General features: G+C 43.4%; 1 protein-coding gene and 2 pseudogenes across 1 annotated transcript; all 3 read left to right on the top strand.

Annotated features, from left to right (window-relative positions):
• The first annotated feature begins 5,252 nt into the window (after positions 1–5,252).
• On the top strand, positions 5,253–9,586 carry LOC118586189 (annotated as a pseudogene).
• A 2,376-nt stretch (positions 9,587–11,962) lies between these two features.
• LOC118586188 lies at positions 11,963–12,905 on the top strand (annotated as a pseudogene).
• A 2,358-nt stretch (positions 12,906–15,263) lies between these two features.
• On the top strand, positions 15,264–17,693 carry S100a9 (S100 calcium binding protein A9). Its single transcript, XM_036191313.1, has 3 exons — positions 15,264–15,274; positions 15,563–15,729; positions 17,420–17,693. Exons 2-3 carry the CDS (start codon positions 15,577–15,579, stop codon positions 17,612–17,614), a joined length of 348 nt encoding a protein of 115 aa, XP_036047206.1. The 5' UTR covers positions 15,264–15,274; positions 15,563–15,576; the 3' UTR covers positions 17,615–17,693.
• The last annotated feature ends 2,714 nt before the right edge of the window (positions 17,694–20,407 follow it).

Raw genomic sequence — 20,407 nt, 5'->3', positions numbered from 1 at the left:
ACACAAAACAGAGTAGAATTACCTGGGTACTCTTTACTATTCCAGCCCGACAGGTCAGAGTACCACCAGCTCACCACTCATTGTCGGAAGTTCCCTCCTCCAGTCTTGGTTTGCAAGTCTTGTACCTCCTCTAGCAGGTGTCTCTTCCTGCTTTCCCTGGCTCTAGAGGACCCCCGAGTCCCTAGGAATGGAGCACTCAGGCTCTAGCTTCCTCAAAAGAGGAAGTGAGGGACCCCCAAAAAAGATGGAGGACAGAGGTCTGAGACTCAGAGTCAACTCAGTTCGGAGTCCCGAAAGGAACACAGGTGAGACCAGATGGGTTGAGAGCACAGGGACCCGCCCTGTGAATAAGCACAGGTTCCTCCTCCCTGGGAAAGGTCCCAATTGCCACATCCTCCCTGGCCTCTTTCTTCAGCTCAGCCTTTAATAGGCCTGGCTGACTGGGGCCTGAGTGCCTGGCGGCTGTTTCTGACATCAGTGAACTTTTTGCCGATAGCAATCTGCTCCACAAATCTGAAAGCTATCGATTAAAGTCATTTACCAGGTACTATTCCAAATGCCTTCCTACCAAGGTCACCTACAGAGCCAGGATGGAAGGAAAGAAATAGAAAGCCACATTCCCAGGAGGAAGTTCACTGCGCCTAATTCTGACCCTGTGCCCTATGTACATATCACATGCCCTCCCTCTATACCCACCATCAGCATCACACTATGACCCATGAAAGGAAACAGTTCTCACCCACTTCTGCCCTGGGGCCTAATTACATCATCCCTGAGCAGGTTTCATGGTCTGAAGCCTGGTCTTCCAGAGCTGTAGATCCTCATAGAGGAAGTACCACATGACAGTGAGACTCCAGCATCTTCACAGGGGATATAGAGCCTCTCACTCCCAGCAGACAGGGCAGCCTTCAGAGACCCTAAGGAAATGGCCTTACGCAGAAAGATTGTCCCAGGGAAAAACAACTCCCTGGAAAGAGTTACAGTAGCACTGAAGGCCTACCAAGGAAAAGCTGTTGCCTCCTAGCCAAAAAGAATAGTACTCGAGGTAGAGACATGCCCTTGTCTCCTACACATAAGAGTCAGTCCAGTTGGGCAGATCAATCTCCCTTCACAAAAGTGGGTTACCTTATTAAGCTGTGCTAAAGAGAGAGGAGAAACAATCACCCCTTTAGTGAGATAGCATGCTGCTCCTTCCCAGAGGATCTGCTCCCTAGTGCAATCCCATACCAGCTGCCATTGGGTTGTTCGTTTTTGCCTTCCTGACTCAAAAAGGCATAGCTTTTTCTTTCTCTTCTTTATTGTCTCTGTTATAGGATGTTGGTGAAAACCTAAGTATGCTTTCTACAGTACTTTGGATTTTCCACTCTTTCCCTAATGTTCCCCTCGCTACCATGTGGTTGCTTCTCTGCCAAGTTGCTGAGCTCCATGTTGGCTTAGCTCATGGCTTTTTCTCTTTCTCTGCTTGATCTTCCTCCTCCGGGCAGCCTCCAAGATTTATAGCTTCTTTATCTTGGTTTTTTTTTATTTAAACTCTCTATAAAATTATCATTGCTCCCCCTGTTGGGTCCATTCTAGAATTATGTTGTTAGTGAGACTAAAAAGTCACACAAGAGGACCCCAATTTCCCTGGTAACAAAAGGGACCCTTGATTATGTACCAAGTTCACTCACTGCCCTCCCATAGGCATACACCCAAGCCCAGGATTGAGCCATGCAGGGAGCAGGGTGCTGAACTCAGCCAGGGCCAGGGTGAATGGGTCAGAGCCAGAGACTAAGGCAATGGAGCTCAAGAATTCCAATATGGTGGGATTGTGACCCTGGAAACACTGTTTTACAGTGACTCAGAATGCACAGCATAATCAACAATATAACTCTTAAAAATTAAGGCCTTGGAGCATGCATCCAAGGAGCACCAAGAGATGGAGTGAAGAGGTTTCCCTTGGCAGAAAACCAGGGGATAGAAAGCCCAAGAAAAGACTAAGCAATGGCTGCCTAAGTCAGGAAATGTTCTGACCCATCCAGATAGCCACAAATACCTAAGGCCTAGCAGGCTGAAGATGCCCTCAAAAAATAATAATAATCTCCTCTATGAGGACATCAAGATGAAGGAACATGGTAGTCAGGATTGACTCTGTGGGTTTACAAATTTAGGACTAAAATCTTGATAGGGCTTCCTATCTCCTGGATGACAGAGCCTTCATCTACTCCCCTAATTCTCATCTCTGACATCTCTCCAAGGCTCCCATGAATCTGCCCTCTCCCACCACCACAGGACCCTTCCAATGTTCTCCTACTTCTCCTACCACCTAAGAAGAAACTCCACTTCAGCCTTGCTTCTTCCCAGAGGTCTGCTCAGCCCTGGTGGGACCTCCAAGACACCACCTGTCCTTCACAGATCATACATTGTAATTATAATCTCATGAAGACAGCTCCCAAGTCTGTCTCCTGTCCAGCCCTGGAACAGCAGAGAAAGCTTTTAAAAGGCGTGAAAAGAAACATCCAGGAAAGGAAAGTGAGCAGGCAGACACCAAGCTACACAGAGAAACCCTGTCTCGGAAAAAAAAATGAAAAAAAAAAAAGAAAAAGAAAAAACAAGACAGTATGAAGTAGACCCAGCTCTGGTGAGGCAGGGAGGAGGAAGAGGCACCTGCTTGTCATGGGTCTGTGCAGGATTTCTTTCAAAAACTTTACCCTAAGAATGTTCTTGATGGAACAGAGACAATTACTTGTTTTATTAACTTTCAATCCTGGTTCTTGAAAGAAAAAGCCCATGTATGGTCAGTCTATGAGCTGAATTGGCCACATTTTTTATTGAACTGATTTCTTTTCGAAAAAACAGAAAACTGGCAAATTATATAGATCCTACTTGACTTCATGACATACATTTCTTGAAAATGAACAACATGAGCTTTTCATTTCAAGAAAAACAACATAGAATTTATTGGAATAATGAAATTAAATCTTTCAAGCAAAACCTAGCATTGCCTAACAAGTGCAAGACTCTGGGTTCGATCCTCAGCTCCACAAAAAAAAAAAAAAAAAAAAAACTAGCTTTTGGAGGAGTTTGTAGCCATGATCTAACATTTTTCCAACAGGTGCATTTATTGATGAGATCAGTGGTGGTATTACAAATGTTTTATATGTACACATATGTAAACACATACATATAAACATGTCATAGATTGGGTAATGAAACAGGTCAGCATTTAGAGGACATGCATGAGCCAATAAACCAATATTTTCCAAATGACTAGTATGTTACAAAATCACAACTGAAAAAAGACTCATTCAAGTTTGAGGATGCAGTAATCAATTCTAATGAAACTTTGTGCAAAAAAAAATTTTCATATGGTTTCAGATTCTAAGAACTCACTACTTGGTAGTTATGATGTAATATAATATCTATAACTGTATTTAAAGTTACTATTGTGTTCCTCTACCTTCTAACTATTTATCTGAGAAATGGATTTTTCTTGCCATCTTCAACCCAAACAGAATATAGCAATATATTTAATGTAGAAATAGAAAGGAAGCCACAGCTTTCTTCCTCTGAGACGTAAAGAGGTTTGTGAACATTGCTTTAAAGACATGTTTTGTGATAACTCCATAAAATAAATAATTATTTTAATAGGTTGATATTCATGAACTCTTAGTGCTACTTTAAATAAGATGGTAAACAATTTTTCAAATTCCAATACAGTAAGTATGTAGAAATATAACCCATAAAAACCATTTGGGATACTCAATAATTCTCACAAGCACAGGAGAATCCTAAGAGCAAAATGTTTTAAAATCTGAGGGCAGGGGCCCACGAAATGGCTCAGCGTGTAACAGTACTAGCTGTGCCAGCCTGTTGACTTGAGAACCCAGGCGAGAAAGCTGGATATGGTGGCACACATCTATACTAGTAGCACTCCAACAGTGAGACAGAAGACAGAGCTATCTCACTGCTCACTGAGCCAGGGGTATGCAGCGCAGTCACAGAAAAACCAAAAGATACCATACTACCTCAACAAGTCAGAAGGTAAAAACTGATTCCCAAAGGTTGTTCTCTGACCTCCACATGCATGCTGTGGTACATGCAAGCACACATACAATACACACACACACACACACACACACACACACACACACACACACACACACACACCAAAAAATGGTGCCTGAGTTCCCATAGCTGTTCTTCTGGCTGGTGTGGCCTGCACTTGAGAAGGGCATGTCCACCTGAGTTGAGGGTGGGGACGTGGCAATGGGGTTGGAAGGTGGAGGAATGGTGGAGTATTGTGTCTGTGGGAACGAGGGAGTGGGGAAGTTTTGCAGGGGGCCTACTTGCTCTTCTGGCTGGTGTGGCCTGCACTTGAGCAGAGAGTGTCCAGTGAATCAGGGATGGGGACACAGCCCCAGGGGTAGGGGGTGGGAAAGGAAGGGGTGGTGGTGGATTGGGTCTTTGGAAACTGAACCAAGTGGGTGGGAGAGTTCCTCTGTCAGGAGGCCTGCATGTTCTTCTGGCTAGCATGGCCTGACCTGAGCAGTCCTGATACTGCCTGAATGGCCAGGAACCACAGCCTGGATAGCACAGAGACTTAGGATAGAACCAACCAGGACTGACAAAAAAAAAAAAAAAAAAGTCAATGAAATGACTCCCAGTGATATTCTGCTACACTCTTAGATCAATGCCTAGCACAATCATCATCAGAGAGGCTTCATCCAGCAACTGATGGGAGCAGATATAGAAACCCACAGCCAAACATTAGGCAGAGCTCAGAGAACCCTGCAGAAAAGGGGGTGTGTAGGAGACAGAGAGGTCAAGGACACCAGGAGAACATGGCCCACAGAATCAACTAAGCAAGGCTCATAGGGGCTCATAGACACTGAAGCAACAATCACAGAGCCTGCATGGGTCAGAGCTAGGTCCTCTGCATATATGTTATGATTGTGTAGTTTGGTGTTTCTGTGGGACTCCCAACAGAGGGAGTGGGGGTGTCTCTGACTCTTTTGCCTGCCCTTAGGACACTTATCCTTACTACTGGGTTGCCTCATCCAGCTTTGATATGAGGGTTTGTGACTAGTCTTATTGTAACTTCTTAAGCTCTGTTCGCTTGATATTCTTGAGAGGCCTGCTCTTTTCTGAAGGGAAACAGAAGGGGAGTAGATGGGGGTGGAAACTGAGGTCCAGATGTAATGTAGGAGAGAAGGATTTTTTAAATGTTTAACCTGAGTCCACAATGGGTATTTTAAAAAACTAAAATAACAATGAAGCTGGGAGAGGAAGGTGGGTGTCAGGGGAACAGAGAAGTAACTGAAATGAGGGATGGATTTGATGGAAACATGTATGAACATATGAGTATTAAGTAGAATATTAAACTGTAAAAAGAATTATCCTCAAACAACCTCCCCTACCTTAATTAAGGGGGGAAAAAAAACAGAACTCATGGACTTAAGAAGCAAGCTGGTGTAGCTATCCTAAAACCTAACAAAATAGACTTCAAACTAAAATTAATCAAAAGAGATCAAGGGTGGGGATTTAGCTCAGTGGTAGAGCACTTGTCTAGCAAGCGCAAGACCCTGGGTTCAGTCCTCAGCTCTGGCAAAAAAAAAAAAGAGAGAGAGATCAAGAAAGACATTACATATTTATCACAGGAAAAAACCATCAAGATGAAGTCTCCGTTCTGAACATTTATGCCCTAAATACAAGGGCACTCACATATGTAAAAGAAACATTACTAAAGCTTAAATCACACATCAAACCACACACACTAATAGTGGGAGACTTCAACACCCCACTCTCACCACTGGACAGGTCTGTCAGACAGAAACTTAACAGAGAAATAAGGGAACTAACAGATGTTATGTCTCAAATAGACTTAATACACACCTACAGAACATTCCACCCAAACACAAAAGAATAAACCTTTTTCTCAGCACCTCATGGAACCTTCTCTAAAACTGATCACATACTCACTCCATCACAAAGCAAATATCAAAAGATACAAAAAGATCGGAATAACCTCCTGTATTATATCAGACCACCATGGCTTAAAGTTAGAATTCAACAACAACACAAATTACAGAAAGCCTACAATCTCATGAAAACTGAATAATGCTCAACTGAATGACCACTGAGTAATGAAAGAAAGAAATTAAAGCTTCCTAAAATTCAATGAAAATTAATGTACAACTTACTCAGACTTATGGCACACTGTGAAAACAATACCAAGAGGAAAGTTCAAAGCTCTAAGTGCCTACATAAAGAAGTTGGAGAAATCCCACTAGTCCCACTAGTGACTTAACAGCACACCTGAAAGCTCTAGAACAAAAAGAAGCAAAGTCAGCCAGGAGAAGTAGATGCCAGGAAATAATCAAACTGAGGGCTGAAATCAGTAAAATAGAAACAAAGAGAACAGTACAAAGAATCAATGAAACAAAGAATTGGTCCTTTGAGAAAATCAACAAGATAGACAAACCCTTATCCAAACTAACCAAAAGGCAGAGAGAGAGCATCCAAATTAAGAAAATCAGAAACTAAAAGGGAGACACAAAAACAAACAATGAGGAAATCCCCAGAATGATCAGGTCATACTTCAAAAACCGGTACTCCATAAAATTGAAAAATCTAAAAGAAATGGACAATTTTATGGACAGATACTACATACCCAAATTAAGTCAAGACCAGATAAATAATTTAAATAGACCTATAACCCTTATAGGTATATAAAAGCAGTCATTAAAAGTCAGGGCCAGATTGTTTCAGTGCAGAATTTCTACAAGAATTTCAAAGAAAAGCTAATACGAATACTCTACAAATTGTTCCACACAATAGAAACAGAAGGAACATTGCCAAACTCTTTCTTTGAGGCTACAGTCCCCCTGATACCAAAACCACACAAAGATGCAACGAAGAAAGAGAATTACAGACTTATCTCCCTCATGAACATTGATGCAAAAATATTCAATAAAATACTGGCAAACCAAATCCAAGAACACATCAAAAAAAAATCATCTACCATGATCAAGTAGGCTTCATCCAAGAGATTCACAAATGGTTCAACATATGAAAATCTGTCAATGTAATTCATCATATAAACAAACTGAAAAAAAAACACATGATCATCTCACTAGATGCTGAAAAAGCCTTTGACAAAATCCAACACCCTTCATGAAAAAGGTCTTAGAGTCATCAGAAATAAAGGAACATGCCTAAACATAATAAAGATAATTTACAGCAATCCAACAGCCAACATCAAATTAAATGGAGAGAAACTCAAAATGATTCCACTAAAATCAGGAACAAGACAAAGCTGTCCACTCTTCCCATAGCTTTTCAATATAGTACTCAAAGTTCTAGCTAGAGCAATAAGACAACAAAAGGAGATCAAGTGATACATACTAGAAAGGAAGAAGTCAAACTTCTGCTCTTTGCAGATGATATGATAGTCTACATAAGTGACCAAAAAAAATTCTACCAGGAAACTCCTACAACTGATAAACACCTTCAGTAATGTGCCGGGATAAAGATTAACTAAAAAAAAATCAGTAGCCTTCCTATATACAAATGATAAACAGACTGAGAAATCAAAGAAACATCACCCTTTATAATAGCCACAAATAATATAAAATACCTTGGAGTAACTCTAACCAAACAAGTGAAGGACTTGTATGACAAGAACTTTAAGTCCTTGAAGAAAGAAATCAAAGATAATGTCAGAAAATGAAAATATCTTCTATGCTCATGAATAGATAGAACCAATATAATAAAAATGGCAATCTTACCAAAAGCAATCTATAGATTTAATGCAATCCCCATCAAAATCCCAACACAATTCTTCATAGATCTCAAAAGAACAATACTCAACTTCATTTGGAAAAACAAAAAACACAAGATAGCTAAAACAATCCTTTACCATCAAGCAAATTCTGGGGCATCACCATCCCTGACTTCAAGCTCTACTATAGAGTGATAGTAATAAAAACATCTTGGTCTTAGCATAAAAACCAACATGTTGACCAATGGAATCAAATTAAAGACCCTAACATTAATCCACATACCTATGAATATCTGATTTTGACAAAGAAACCAAAACTGTACAATGGAAAAAAAGAAAGCATCTTCAACAAATGGTGCTGGCATAACTGGATGTCAACATGTAGAAGATTGCAAATAGATTCATATCTATCACCATGCACAAAACTTAGGTCCAAGTGGATCAAAGACCTCAACATAAATCCAGCTACACTGAACCTGATAGAAGAGTAAGTAGGATGTAGTCTTGAATGCCTTGGCACAAGAGTTTACTTCCTGAATATAATAACACCAGTTGCACAGACACTGAGAGCAACAATTAATAAATGGGTCCTCCTAAAACTGAGAAGCTTCTGTAAGGCAAGGACATGGTAAATAAGGCAAAACAATAGCCTACACAATGGGAAAAGACCTTCACCAGCCCCACATATGACAGAGGGCTGATCTCCAAAATATACAAAGAACTCAAGAAACTAGACATCAAAATAACAAATAATCCAATTAAAAAAGGGGGCTACAAAAAAATTTTAATGGGCTACAGATCTAAACAGAGAATTCTCAACAGAAGAGGCTCAAATGGCCAAAAGACATCTAAGGAATTACTCAGCATCCTTAGTCATCAGGGAAATGCAAATCAAAATGACTCTGAGATGCCATCTTACACCTGTCAGAATGGCTAAGATCAAAAATACTGATGACAGATTCTGTTGGAGAGGATGTAGAGCAAGAGGAACACTCCTCCACAGTTGGTGGGAGTGCAAACTTATACAGCCACTTTGGAAATCAGTATGTCAACTTCTCAGAAAATTGAGAATCAATCTACCTCAAGACCCAATGATACCACTCTTGAGCATATACCCAAAGAATGCTCAATCATGCTACAAGGACACATGCTCAACTATGTTCATAGCAGCATAAGGAATACAACATTATTGGCTTTTTCTGGGCACATCTCTTAAGAATAAGGTTCTAAAGACAATGCCAGTGTGGAAGCAGACTCTGGCTAGCCAGAGGAGCAGATTCAAGGCTTTTGTCACTATTGGGAAATATAATGTTCACGTTTGTCTTGGTGTTAAGTATTCCATGGAAGTAGACACTGCCATCCAAGAGGCCATCATCTTGGTCAAGGTTTCCATCACCCTGTGTGGAGAAGCTACTACAGAGGGAACAAGATGGCAAGCCCTACCTACACTCTTCCATGCAAGGTGACAGGTGGCTGTGACTTGTGCTAGTATGTCTTATTCCTGCCCCCAGAGGCACTGGCATCATCTCTGCTCCTGTGCCCAAGAAATCACTGCTGATGGCTGGTGTTGATGACTGCTTCACATCAGCCAGGGACTGCACTGCCAACCTGGGCAACTTTGCCAAGGCCACCTTCAATGCCGTCTCCAAGACCACCTACTTGACCCCCCACACACACCTCTGGAAAGAGACCGTGTTCACCAAGTCTCCTTATCAGCAATTCATTGAGCATCTTGTGAAAACCCACAATAGAGTCTCCATTCAGATGATCCAGGCTCCAGCTGTGGCTACCCAAAAGAGGATTTATACAAGAAAAATGAAGTGAACTAAGGCTGAAATAAGTCCAGAAGAATACCATGGCTGTCATAACCCATGTGGGCCATGAGGTGGCAGCATATGCACTTTGATATTCCTGATGATGCCCTTCTACCCACACAGCAGGGATCTTCCCCCTCCTCGGAAGTCTAATTTCTCAATGACTCCTCTCCACTTCCTTGTCTTCTCCCTTGCTGTCTCTTGGGTTGCACAACTTCTTAATTACAGAAAAAGACCTTCTAAACATAGCCTTCTATCAAAACCAACACAGCCTTCGTTGTATTTAGCAAACGTTTATCAGTCTCCCGTATGCAAAGCTTATCTAGTGATGAGTTATCAGCAGATTAATGGAGCAGTAAGGGAGACAGACCAAAAGGCCAATAATTACAATGCCAACAGTGTGTTACTTGGGAAAGCCTATTATTTTCTACAAAGGGTTGTAGACTTCAAGGAGATTCCTGTGAGGTGGAGTCAGCCAGCAGGAAGGTACCGAGATATGACACCTCCAAGTCTTGAGATGAGAGATGGAATTTTTAGTAGGAAGTGAAATGGGGACAATAGCTTATTCAACACCGGGGGCTGGGGAGGGGGGCTGGAAAACAGCAGTCAGGGACAAGAAAGAGAATAGCATTTTGTCCGCTTGGAAGGTCAAGTTTCCCAGCAATCAGAGATGCCCAGCAGAGGTGCCCAGGTAGACATGAGGGGAGTGTGTAGACTTAGGAAGGCTTCAGGATGAGAGTTCAGAAGCCAGGTGGCTGAAGGGACCTCCACATGGATGCAGGAGCAGCCTAACGTGCAGGCAGGGCTGGAGGTGGCCTACCAGGTGGCTAGTCAGCAAAGAATTGGTGTGGACAGAGCCCAGAGATTGCCCAGACAATGGTCTGTAGCTCCTTACCTACCAGCTAGGAGTTCTCTGGATCTAGATTTCCTAGCACATTTGTCCCCAATGTTCATTCTGGGTCAGTGGTGCAGTAAGATGGCTCTGGGGAGCTATCTGTGGCTACCTACAGGCAGGCAGGGTACAGCCTGGGTGGGGTTGGGACTGAAGGGCAACTTTGATGAAGCGATGATAACTTCCTCTGTAAGAGAAAATGTAAACCAGAAACCACAAAGGCCCAGGATCACTCCCTTGTCTCTCTGCACTACTTCCTTCTGCCCACCCAATCAGAGCTCACACTTCCTGCTGTAGGAGCCTCCCCGACCCTCCCCATCCATGTCTTCTCCCCAAGCCGCCAAATGTAGCCCAGGCGCCATGTCCAGTGCTCCCATCTTGTCTGCCTTCCACTGTCTGCCACCTCTAAATGTCTGCCAGGACCTGCCTTACCTATTTTCCCAGTGCCCAAGCCCCTCACATGCCACATCAAACCCTTCCAGAGGCCAGATCTACCCTGGCATCCCAGGCTTGGAACAAGAGGAACATCCTATACACCAGCCCTCTGTCCATCTGACTTCCTTCCACCCAAGCCATTTCCAACCTCTTGGCCCAACCTGCCCAAATATTATCTCTTCTGTCCCAACCTTCTCTGTCCATACCAAACCTAGAATTAGCAAAAGAAGTCCACACACCCAGATCTCATGGCAAAAATGCCAACAATGTAAAGTATCAAGCTAATATCTTCTCTCTAGAACCTACTAGTCCTATTGAAATGTTTCCAGATGAGAATTACCTATATGAATGCCAGTGCACAGAATTTAAAAGAACCATCATAATTTTCATCAAAGAATTCGAGGCATTTAAAGAAGACACGGAGAAGCAGCTCGGTGGAATTAAGGAGGAAAGAACTGAGGGAGAACACGCACCTGAGTGATGCCCAGGAAAACAAAAACGTGAAGCAGGAGGAAACGACAGAGTCAACGCAGGCCTTGAGAATGGAACTCAATAAAAAGAGTATGCAAGATGAAATGAAGGTGGAGTTGAAAAACCCAATAACCCCGCCAGAAAACTCAAAGGAAAGCCGCCCAAGTCAAATGAAGCAAGCAGAAGACAGAATATCGGGACTTGGAGATAAAGTAGGGGATCTACACCAAATAAGCAAGGAATATGAAAAAATACAGAAAGGGACACACAGGAAATGTAGAACACCATGGAAAGAAACCAAACCTTCAAAATATGGGCATAGATGAGGGAGAGGAATCCCAAGCCAATGGCATAGAACAATCGTCAGCAAGATCATAGAAGATAACTTCCCCGAAGTAAGGAAAGACACACCCATACGGTCACAAAAGGCACACAGAACACCAACTAGACAACACCAGAAAAGGAAACCCCCACAGCATACCACAGTTCAAATATTAAGCATACCTAACAAAGACAGTGTAGTGGTACCCTGCTGAGGCTGCTCCAGAGCAGAGATTGGCTGCTTCATGATTTTCTGCCAGTTTCTGGGCAAAGATGGCAACCAACGCTGCTGTAACAAAAAGGGGCAGAGACGGATCAGAACAGTGCATACCTCGAGCAGCAGGTTGCTCTTCTCAGGGAGAAAGCAATTTTGCAGGCAAACTTTGACAAACAAAACTAAAGCAAGAGCTAATCGGGCAGAAATTCACAATGGAACGACGCAAATACCAGTCCCACCTGGTACCCTGCTGCAAGCTAATTCTGCAGTTTCTGAAAGTGTCTACAGTTTACACTAGTAACAACTGCCTCTTCTGGTGCAGAAGAGCAGATTAAATTAGGGGAGGAGAAGAAAAGAAGGTGAAAGAGAAAACTGAAATTAAAGGAGAGAAAGGGGAGAAGAGGCCGCTGTAGCAGCAGCAAGCGCTGACTCTAAGAGATGTACAGAGACTAGATCTTCGAATTGGTTCTATCATGAATGCCAAGAAACACCCCGATGCAGATTTGTTGTATGTAGAGGTAGATGTGGGATAAGCAGCCCCGAGAACAGTTTTCAGTGCACCGGTGAATCGTGTTCCTTGAGAACAGATGCAAAATCAAACGGTGATGTTTACTTTGTAATGGAAGCCAGCAAACATGCAGGCAGTATTGTCTTAAGCAGCGGTGATGTGTGCTAGTCCACCAGAGAAAGTGGAAATTCAGGCCCCTCCCAATGGGTCTGTTCCTGGAGATGGAATGACTTTTCATGCTTTCACTGGAGAGCCTGGCAAGCAGCTGAACCCTAAGAAGAAGGTCTGGGAGCAGATCCAGCCTGACCTACACACCACATGATCACATACAAAGGACCTCCATTTGAGGCGAAAAGGATGGGAGTCTTGCAGGCCCAACCATGGCCAATAGTGGAATGAAACAAGACAAGTGCTCTGTTACCGAAAGACACTGGAGAAATGTTAATAACAATAAAAAGGAGTATATTTGTCACTTTAATTTGTAAAAAAGGAGTATTAAAAGCTTAAAAAAAAAAAACTCCAAGTCACACATAAAGCAAAACCCATCAGAGTGACAGCTGATTTTTCAATGGAAATTTTGAACGCCAGAAGAGCCTGGGACATTCCAAGTCCTAAAAGATTATGATAGCCAGCCTAGAATAATATACCCAGCAAAACTATCTGCCAACCGCTGAGGAAATATCAGTGAGATTACATCGAATTAACATGTTTCTGGAAAGCAAAGGAAACAGCAGTGAAATAGCGGTCTTCATAATGAGAGAAAATATTTGCCAGCTATTCGTCTAACAAGGGATATACAAAAAACGTGGAACAATTAACTATCAAAAGAACAGATAATCCAGTCAGAAACTGGGCAAATTCACTGACCAGACATTTTTACAGATGAGCAAATACAAACAGCCAATAAATGTATGACATATATTCATATCATTACCCATTTCAGAACTGCAAATCAAAACTCCTAATTCCATCTCACCTCAACCACAGAAAATACCATCAAGAAAACAAGCAACAGCCGGGCATGGTGGCGCACGCCTTTAATCCCAGCACTCTGGAAGCAGAGGAAGGTCGATCTCTGTGAGTTCAAGGCCAGCCTGATCTACATGGGAACTCCAAGCCAAACAAAGCTACAGAACAAAACCATGTCTCAAAAAAATAAGTAAATAAGAAAGAAAAGAGGCCCAAAAAGTGTTGGAATGAATATGAACAAAGGGGAACTTGTTGGGAATGTAACTTAATCCAGTCACCGTGAGAATCAGCATGGAGGTTCTTTGTGAAGATATCATCTAGCCCAGCATTGCTATTCCTGATATATAGCCAAAGGAATCAAAGTCATCATACAATAGACATATCCACACATCTCTGTTCATTGTGGAACTCTTCACTATAGTCAAGACATATAAGAAGCCTAGGTGCCCATCAATAGATCAATGGATAAAGAGAATGTGGTGCACACACACATACACACACACACACACACACACACACACACACACACACGCGCGCGCACGTAAACTTTATTCAACCATAAAGAAGAACTAAGTGTACCGTTTACAAGAAAAATAGTGGGAACTAGAGATTATCATGTTAAACAAACTACACTCACAAGACAAACATTGCATGTTCTCTCTCATATGTGAAGATTAAGGATGAGAGACACAGGACAGGAAAGCAGAGAGAGGGGCTGTGGGTGGAACCTAGGCTGCTGCCCAGTCTGTGGCCCCTGGCAGGCTACTAAAGAAACTTTGCTTTCTGACTCATGATCTAAAGGATGAGTTGATTAACCACTCCCCCCAGAAAGAATATGAAAGAAGACTATCAGAAAAGTAGAAGGAGTGAACAGAATAGAGAAGGGGGTAAGAAAAGGGGATAGAGGGAAAACTTTTATCAAAGTACATTATATGCATTATGAAAATGTTAAAATGAAACCCATTGCTTAATTTAAGACAATAATCATTTTTAAAACAGCTGTCTTCTAGGATGTAAGTTCCTCGGGGACATGAATGGTAGCTGGGAACCCACTGCTTTGTACAGTTAATATAGGTTAATAATCATTTTTAAAGCAGCTGTCTTCTAGGATGTAAGTTCCTAGGGAACATGAATGACAGCTGGCGTAGCATTTCAAGAGTGACGCTGAGTGCCTGGAGTCACACTTGTGCTGAAGATAGATCCTCACTAGGATGCAAGAGGGGACTGTAGTAGTAGATGTCCCTAAACACGAGCTGGGGTATCTGAGTTCAGTCCCTGCAAGGTCACATGGCAGCTAAAAAAAGGTCTTGTTCAGGTCCCCTTCTGGACAACAGATTCATGTATGGTGGCAAAGAGTTACCACCTCTGAGGATCCTGCTAACACTAATTCCACTCAAGAACTTCATGACAACCCCTCACCCTTCCCAAAGAGAGCAGAAAAACACAGGAGAAGGCTAGGTCCTCCATAAACTAATGGGACAGAGTATCCACATACCAAACAAAGACAGAGCGAGATGGCCACTATGGATTCCCTAACACCCTTTGTATATTACAAGTCGGGACAGGGTAATGAAGAGTATCAGAGGTGTGGCAGGCAGACTGCCTTGCTTAAGATGGGGATGGGGGATTCAACAGAAGGGAAGTGGGCCAACTAACCAGTTTCCTCCCAAACAAGCTCCAGGGCTGGAAATTTTGAAAAAAAAAAAAGCAAGAAGGGCTGTGTGAACATTTCCTGCTCCACCCAGCTCCCTCACTGGCAGGGTTACCACACTGCTCACCTGTGAAGCAATCTTTCCCAGGGATGACCGTGTGTCTAGCAAGGGGCTGCCTATAAATGCTGGCCTTGCTCTGCTCTTGCCAAACACTCTGCAGCTCTTTAGCTTTGGTAAGTGAGCTTCATCTTCTCCGGAGAGGAACCTGCCTACTAGATCTTTCATTCCTTCCCTTGGCCAACCTTCTTTCCAGCCCTCCTTGGTTAACCCTATCCATTTTACATCTTCCTTCACTTTTTCTAAGAATTTTACTATAAAATATTTTGCCTTTTTACATTCCAGACTGTTCTTTTTATTTTGTGTTTTCCCTCCCTTCTGTCTGACAGTGGCCAGAGACCAGGCCAGGGAAGCTGGATGCTGGTCCTACCTTGTATTTTGATCTTTGTTTCCCCTTCTTTCAGAGAGGAGCAGGAAGATGGCCACCAAAACACCATCCATGATGGAGCGCAACATAAACACCATCATTGAAGTCTTCCACCAGCACGCTAGGACGGAAGGAAACACAGACACCCTGAGCCAGAAGGAATTCAAAAATATGGTGAAAAGCGATTTGGCAAACTTTATGAAGGTGAGGTTTGCTTAGTAAGGGAGGAGGGTGCACTCTGTACACAGTCAGGTAGACAACCCCACCTCCCACCAGAAGCAGTGCAAAGTTAGACATGAGTCAGGAAATTGTTCAGTTGAACATCTGCAATGTGTGGTACCATATTCTGGGTAGAGGGATGTAGAGATGATTCTGGACTCCATCATCCCAATGGTGGTGACCCACAACCTTGAGGACACAAATAAATCCAATGGCCTGGGAGTCAGGAGGAACTGAAGAGCTCTGTGGGTAGTCTGTGCTGGGTAGAGCAGGATGGGGTAACTGGCTAGAGTTTTTTTTTTAATTAATAAAAGGACCTCCCCTTTGAGGGGGTAACACTTTAGCTGAGTCCCTGGTAAAGAACTCACAGGATGTTGAAACAATGAGGTGGCATGGCAGGCTCAGTCGGTTCCTGGAGAAGGAAGCTGAGACCAATTACCCTTTAGAATGGGCTTTATTAGGAGAGGGAGATTCAAGGTGATGGAGCCATGATCCAGTCTTTAGGTGAGAGAGCATTATATGCATTATGAGGACACTAAAGAAAATAGCATAACGTGAAAGAAAGGAAAGATGGCCACCATGGAGGCACAGGAGGGAAGCAACCAGGGAGGGAGTGAGTATGTATGTGTGTCAAAAGCAGAGAAAGCCTTTATTCTTTTAAAACTTCTCCCCAGGGCAAGTGAGGAACCTGCCCAAATTATGGTCATCCCATGTGGGCTGGTCCCAAGGCCCCTTGGGACCAAGGAAAACTGGAGAATTGTCATCGTGGGAGGTATTAGGGACACAGACATCTCCTCAAAAGTGGGCATATCAGGCAAGCAAGGCACTGAAGCAGGGTAGATCAAGGGTGTACATGAAGCTACGTTGGCAGGTGTCTTCCCTGTGATCCCTCTACCGATTCTAAGCCCTATCTTGACATCCTCTGACAGAAGCAGAGTGATGGGCCAAGGAAACTGGGTCCTCAAACACAGACTACTCAGGCTGTGGGAGGGGGCGTTGCTTAGCCAAGGTGTCCCAGCAAGTGAGTGGAAGACTGGCAGCCATCTGATGCATCAGCTGCCAAATCTTGATCTTTCCCCTTTATCTGAGTCTTCCCCCACACTTTATCACACCCCCTTTGGGGTCAGCAGAGCGTGGTTTGGCCCTTAAAGATCCCATGGTTTCCTGGGTGTCTCCCCCACTAAGCCTAAATAAACTTTACCAACTAGTTACCTCCAAGGAAAGGACTGGAGTGGGAATAATTGAGAGGCTGAGAAGAGTCGGGGGGTACACAATCCTCCAAATCAGATTCAGATTTACACCTCCTCTCTTCTCCTCCCAGCCTCCACTACCTGTAAAAATGATCTACCTTTCAGACGGCCATTTCCCATTTCTATCTATAAAGTAGTTATAAAGATGAATGAGGGATGTTTCTAGACTTACTAACTGCTTGATCTTCTATAGAGTGGAGTCCTAGTGTCCAAGGCAGAGGGCTGTCTGGGGAACAAATTAGAAAGTGTTTATACATGTTTAGCATCTACTCCATCATGAACACTCAGTACATTATTTTTATTTCTAAACCTAAACCCTGGGGCCAAATTTTCCTATGTGTTTGCCATCTAGTCATTCACTGTGTTCCAGGGTCCTCTTCCCTGGCTACCCTCAGCTCTAACAGTCTCCTCTGTTTCACCCACAGAAGGAGAAAAAGAAGGAAAAACTCATAAATGACATCATGGAGGACCTGGACACAAATGATGACAAGCAGCTGGCCTTTGAGGAGTTTGTGATGCTGGTAGCAAAGTTGGTCTTTGCCACCCATGAGAAGATGCATGCGAGTGAGCAAAACCTACGTGGGAAGGAACACAGCCACGGTTCAGGCTTTGGGAAGTAATTAGGAGACCAGCCACCTTGCACCTGCCCAACCAAGACAAAAGGGAATGTCTTATCAAATGGCCTTAGTTATGGAGCTGGGAAACAATAAATAAATAAAGTTTTATCCATTCCAGTGATCTGCATGTTGTTTCTGCCTCCTTTGCGCTTGTCCTTCCCAGGGGTCTGAGTAATAAACAGCTCAAACCCTCCATTTAATCATAAGAAGGGAAAAAAAAAAAAAAGATCCAGCAACCTATGTCCATTCTGAACCACTAAGGCTTACCTTCCTCACCATGTCTCTGTCTTTGATGTTAGGCCTTACCTCTCAGATCATAGTCCCTCAGTCCAGTTTGTCAAATGGCCCTTGTCACTGGAGAAAACAAAAACATGTTGTCCCTTCCACAGACGTCTTCCTACCTTGGCATTGCGAAGTCCTACCTCTCTTATTGCTGTAATATACATATATATATAATCCTGATTCCCATCCCCCTCCTCTCTCCCCTTCCCCTTTGGAAAGTCTTCCCAAAATGGACCTAAACTGTTCCATGTCTGGGGAGCTGCACTGAGTAAGGATATACAGAACACAGGCAGGCACGTACAAACTCTTTACTGGATACAAGGGGGCAGGCAACTCTCCCAATAGACATAGAATCCTAAGTGTGTGTACTGATGGGTTGCTGTGGTCCTCACATGGATGGAAGTGGCAGTTACCCCCAAGTCTACCATGGCTGCTGCAGGACAGTGGGGTGAAAACACTCACTTGCCAGTGAAGGGGATGAGCTCCCCTGGTTCTTCATTTCAAATTCCCTGGCTCCTATAGATAGATTGGACTTGGTCCACAGAGCCTGTGGAGCCTGAGGATTGAATCTGTAAGCTACAAGGACAAGATGATCTCCACAGGATGGAGGAAGCTCTTCCAGTCCCTAGTCAGTGGACAAGAATTCAGGCCAGCAAGGACATTGGCTCCAGTTTGTGAGTCCTGTTCCCGAGTCTCCTTTGGAGCTGCAGTCACTGTCCCTACTCCATTCAGCCTCTGCTTTCTAAGAGACAGAGTCTTGGTTATGACTAAACAAGGAAGGTCAGAAAAGCCTAGAGCCATAAGAAGTTGGAAGCAGAGGTTCACACACAGAGGAAGCAGAGCCATTGTGGCAAGTGACTAACTGGGGCAGCTTTGAGGCCACACCACTACTCAGAGACTTGGCCTCTGGTGAAGGGCAGACAGGATGGGCATTCCTAGTGCCGAGAGTGCTTCTTGTCTCATGTCTCTGTGACCTCTGAGTGTGGTGGCCATTCTAGAATCCAGGCCAATAACTCAGAGCAACCCAGTTTTGCAGAGTCCCATAGGATTTTCTGTAAATAGCTAAACAGAGTCAGTCATGGTGACTGAGTCCCCTCCTTCCCATTAGAAAAAAAAAAAAAAAACGATTGGTCTGTTTAATAAAGGGAAAGAGCTCCTCTCAGATCTAGACCTGTTATCATGAGTGTTACTGTTTTCAACACAAAACCACAGCTCTCATCTCAAAGGGAGTAAGAGAGAGTTTATTCTGGAGTCATGTTGAGTGACCATGGCTAGGAACACAGATTTGGGCTACTCCAAATTCTGTGTTCCAAAGCAGAAGTAGTTCCCTGAAGTTTTAGTTTTATAAAACAAAGGAGGTCATAAATAGCTGTGTCTGAATCTGATCTAGGTCCTGTGTGGATCAGGAAGTCTCTAGAATTTTGGAACGAAATTAATTTCCTTATCCATTCACTTTTTGGGCCCCTGGTTCTTTCAGGATGCATTAATTGGACACTTACTGAGTGCTAGGCGCTCCAGACTACCCCAAGGAGCCACCTGCACTGAGTAAGGCTTGGCCAGGAGCCCTAAGGTCTGTAGAGAAGACCAAACAGGACCTTGGGCCTTCTAATATGAAAAGGAAAAAGTCAAGGGATGTGACACTAAGTGGGACCTTGAGGCTGGAATGGCACCCATCTGTAGAGCTGTCTCCCCAGAGGGGAGGTGGCTTTTCTCCAATATCAGAATTTGCCGATACATCATCTACCACTACACTTAAAATACTGAGTTGCAACCTGAGATGGTCAGTGTTAGCTGGTGAAGTGCACTCGAATGTATCTGAGGACTGTTTTTATTTTTTTCTTTTCCTTTTTCCTTCCTTCTTTCTAAAACAAAAACAAAACCAAAACAAAGCAAACAAACAAAAAATAAAAACAGTATCTTGCTATGTAACCCTGGCAAGCCTCAAACTTGCTGTGGTCCTCCTGCCTTGGCTTCCTGAGCACTGGAATTTTTACACATAAGCCACCAAGCCTAGCTAGGAGCGAGAACCAAAATGCACTGAGGCTAAGAGCAGCAGACATCTCAGAACAGATACAAAAACACTTCAGAAAAAGACCTGGGTGTGGCATGTACAAGACTGTGTAGGAATGAGGAGCATGGACATATGAGGGAGAGAAGTAAAAGTTACAGAGATGAACAGGACAGATAGGGAACCAAAAAGTTCACTCTTCAGCTGGGAGAGCAAAGGGCAGACACAGCAAAGGATGCAGGAAAGGAAATAATTCTAGCATCATATTTGTGCTTTGGACATGTCACCCAAGGTTTATGGAATAGACTAGGGGTAACAAGAGGCCACACGCACAGAGCCTGCTGGAAGATAGTGACAACAGCATAGTCTAGCTGAAAGCTTAACAGACCCTGTTATGGTGCCACTCAAAACACGTCAATGGGTCAAAAGATAAAATGTCCCTCAGTTAGAGACATACAACATGCTCCTATTGAGATGAGCCTGATAGCAACGACAGGGAACAGACA

The sequence above is a fragment of the Onychomys torridus genome, chromosome 6, assembly GCF_903995425.1.
Source record: "Onychomys torridus chromosome 6, mOncTor1.1, whole genome shotgun sequence".
Taxonomy (NCBI): domain Eukaryota; kingdom Metazoa; phylum Chordata; class Mammalia; order Rodentia; family Cricetidae; genus Onychomys; species Onychomys torridus.
This window is presented reverse-complemented; position numbering and strand designations above follow the sequence as displayed.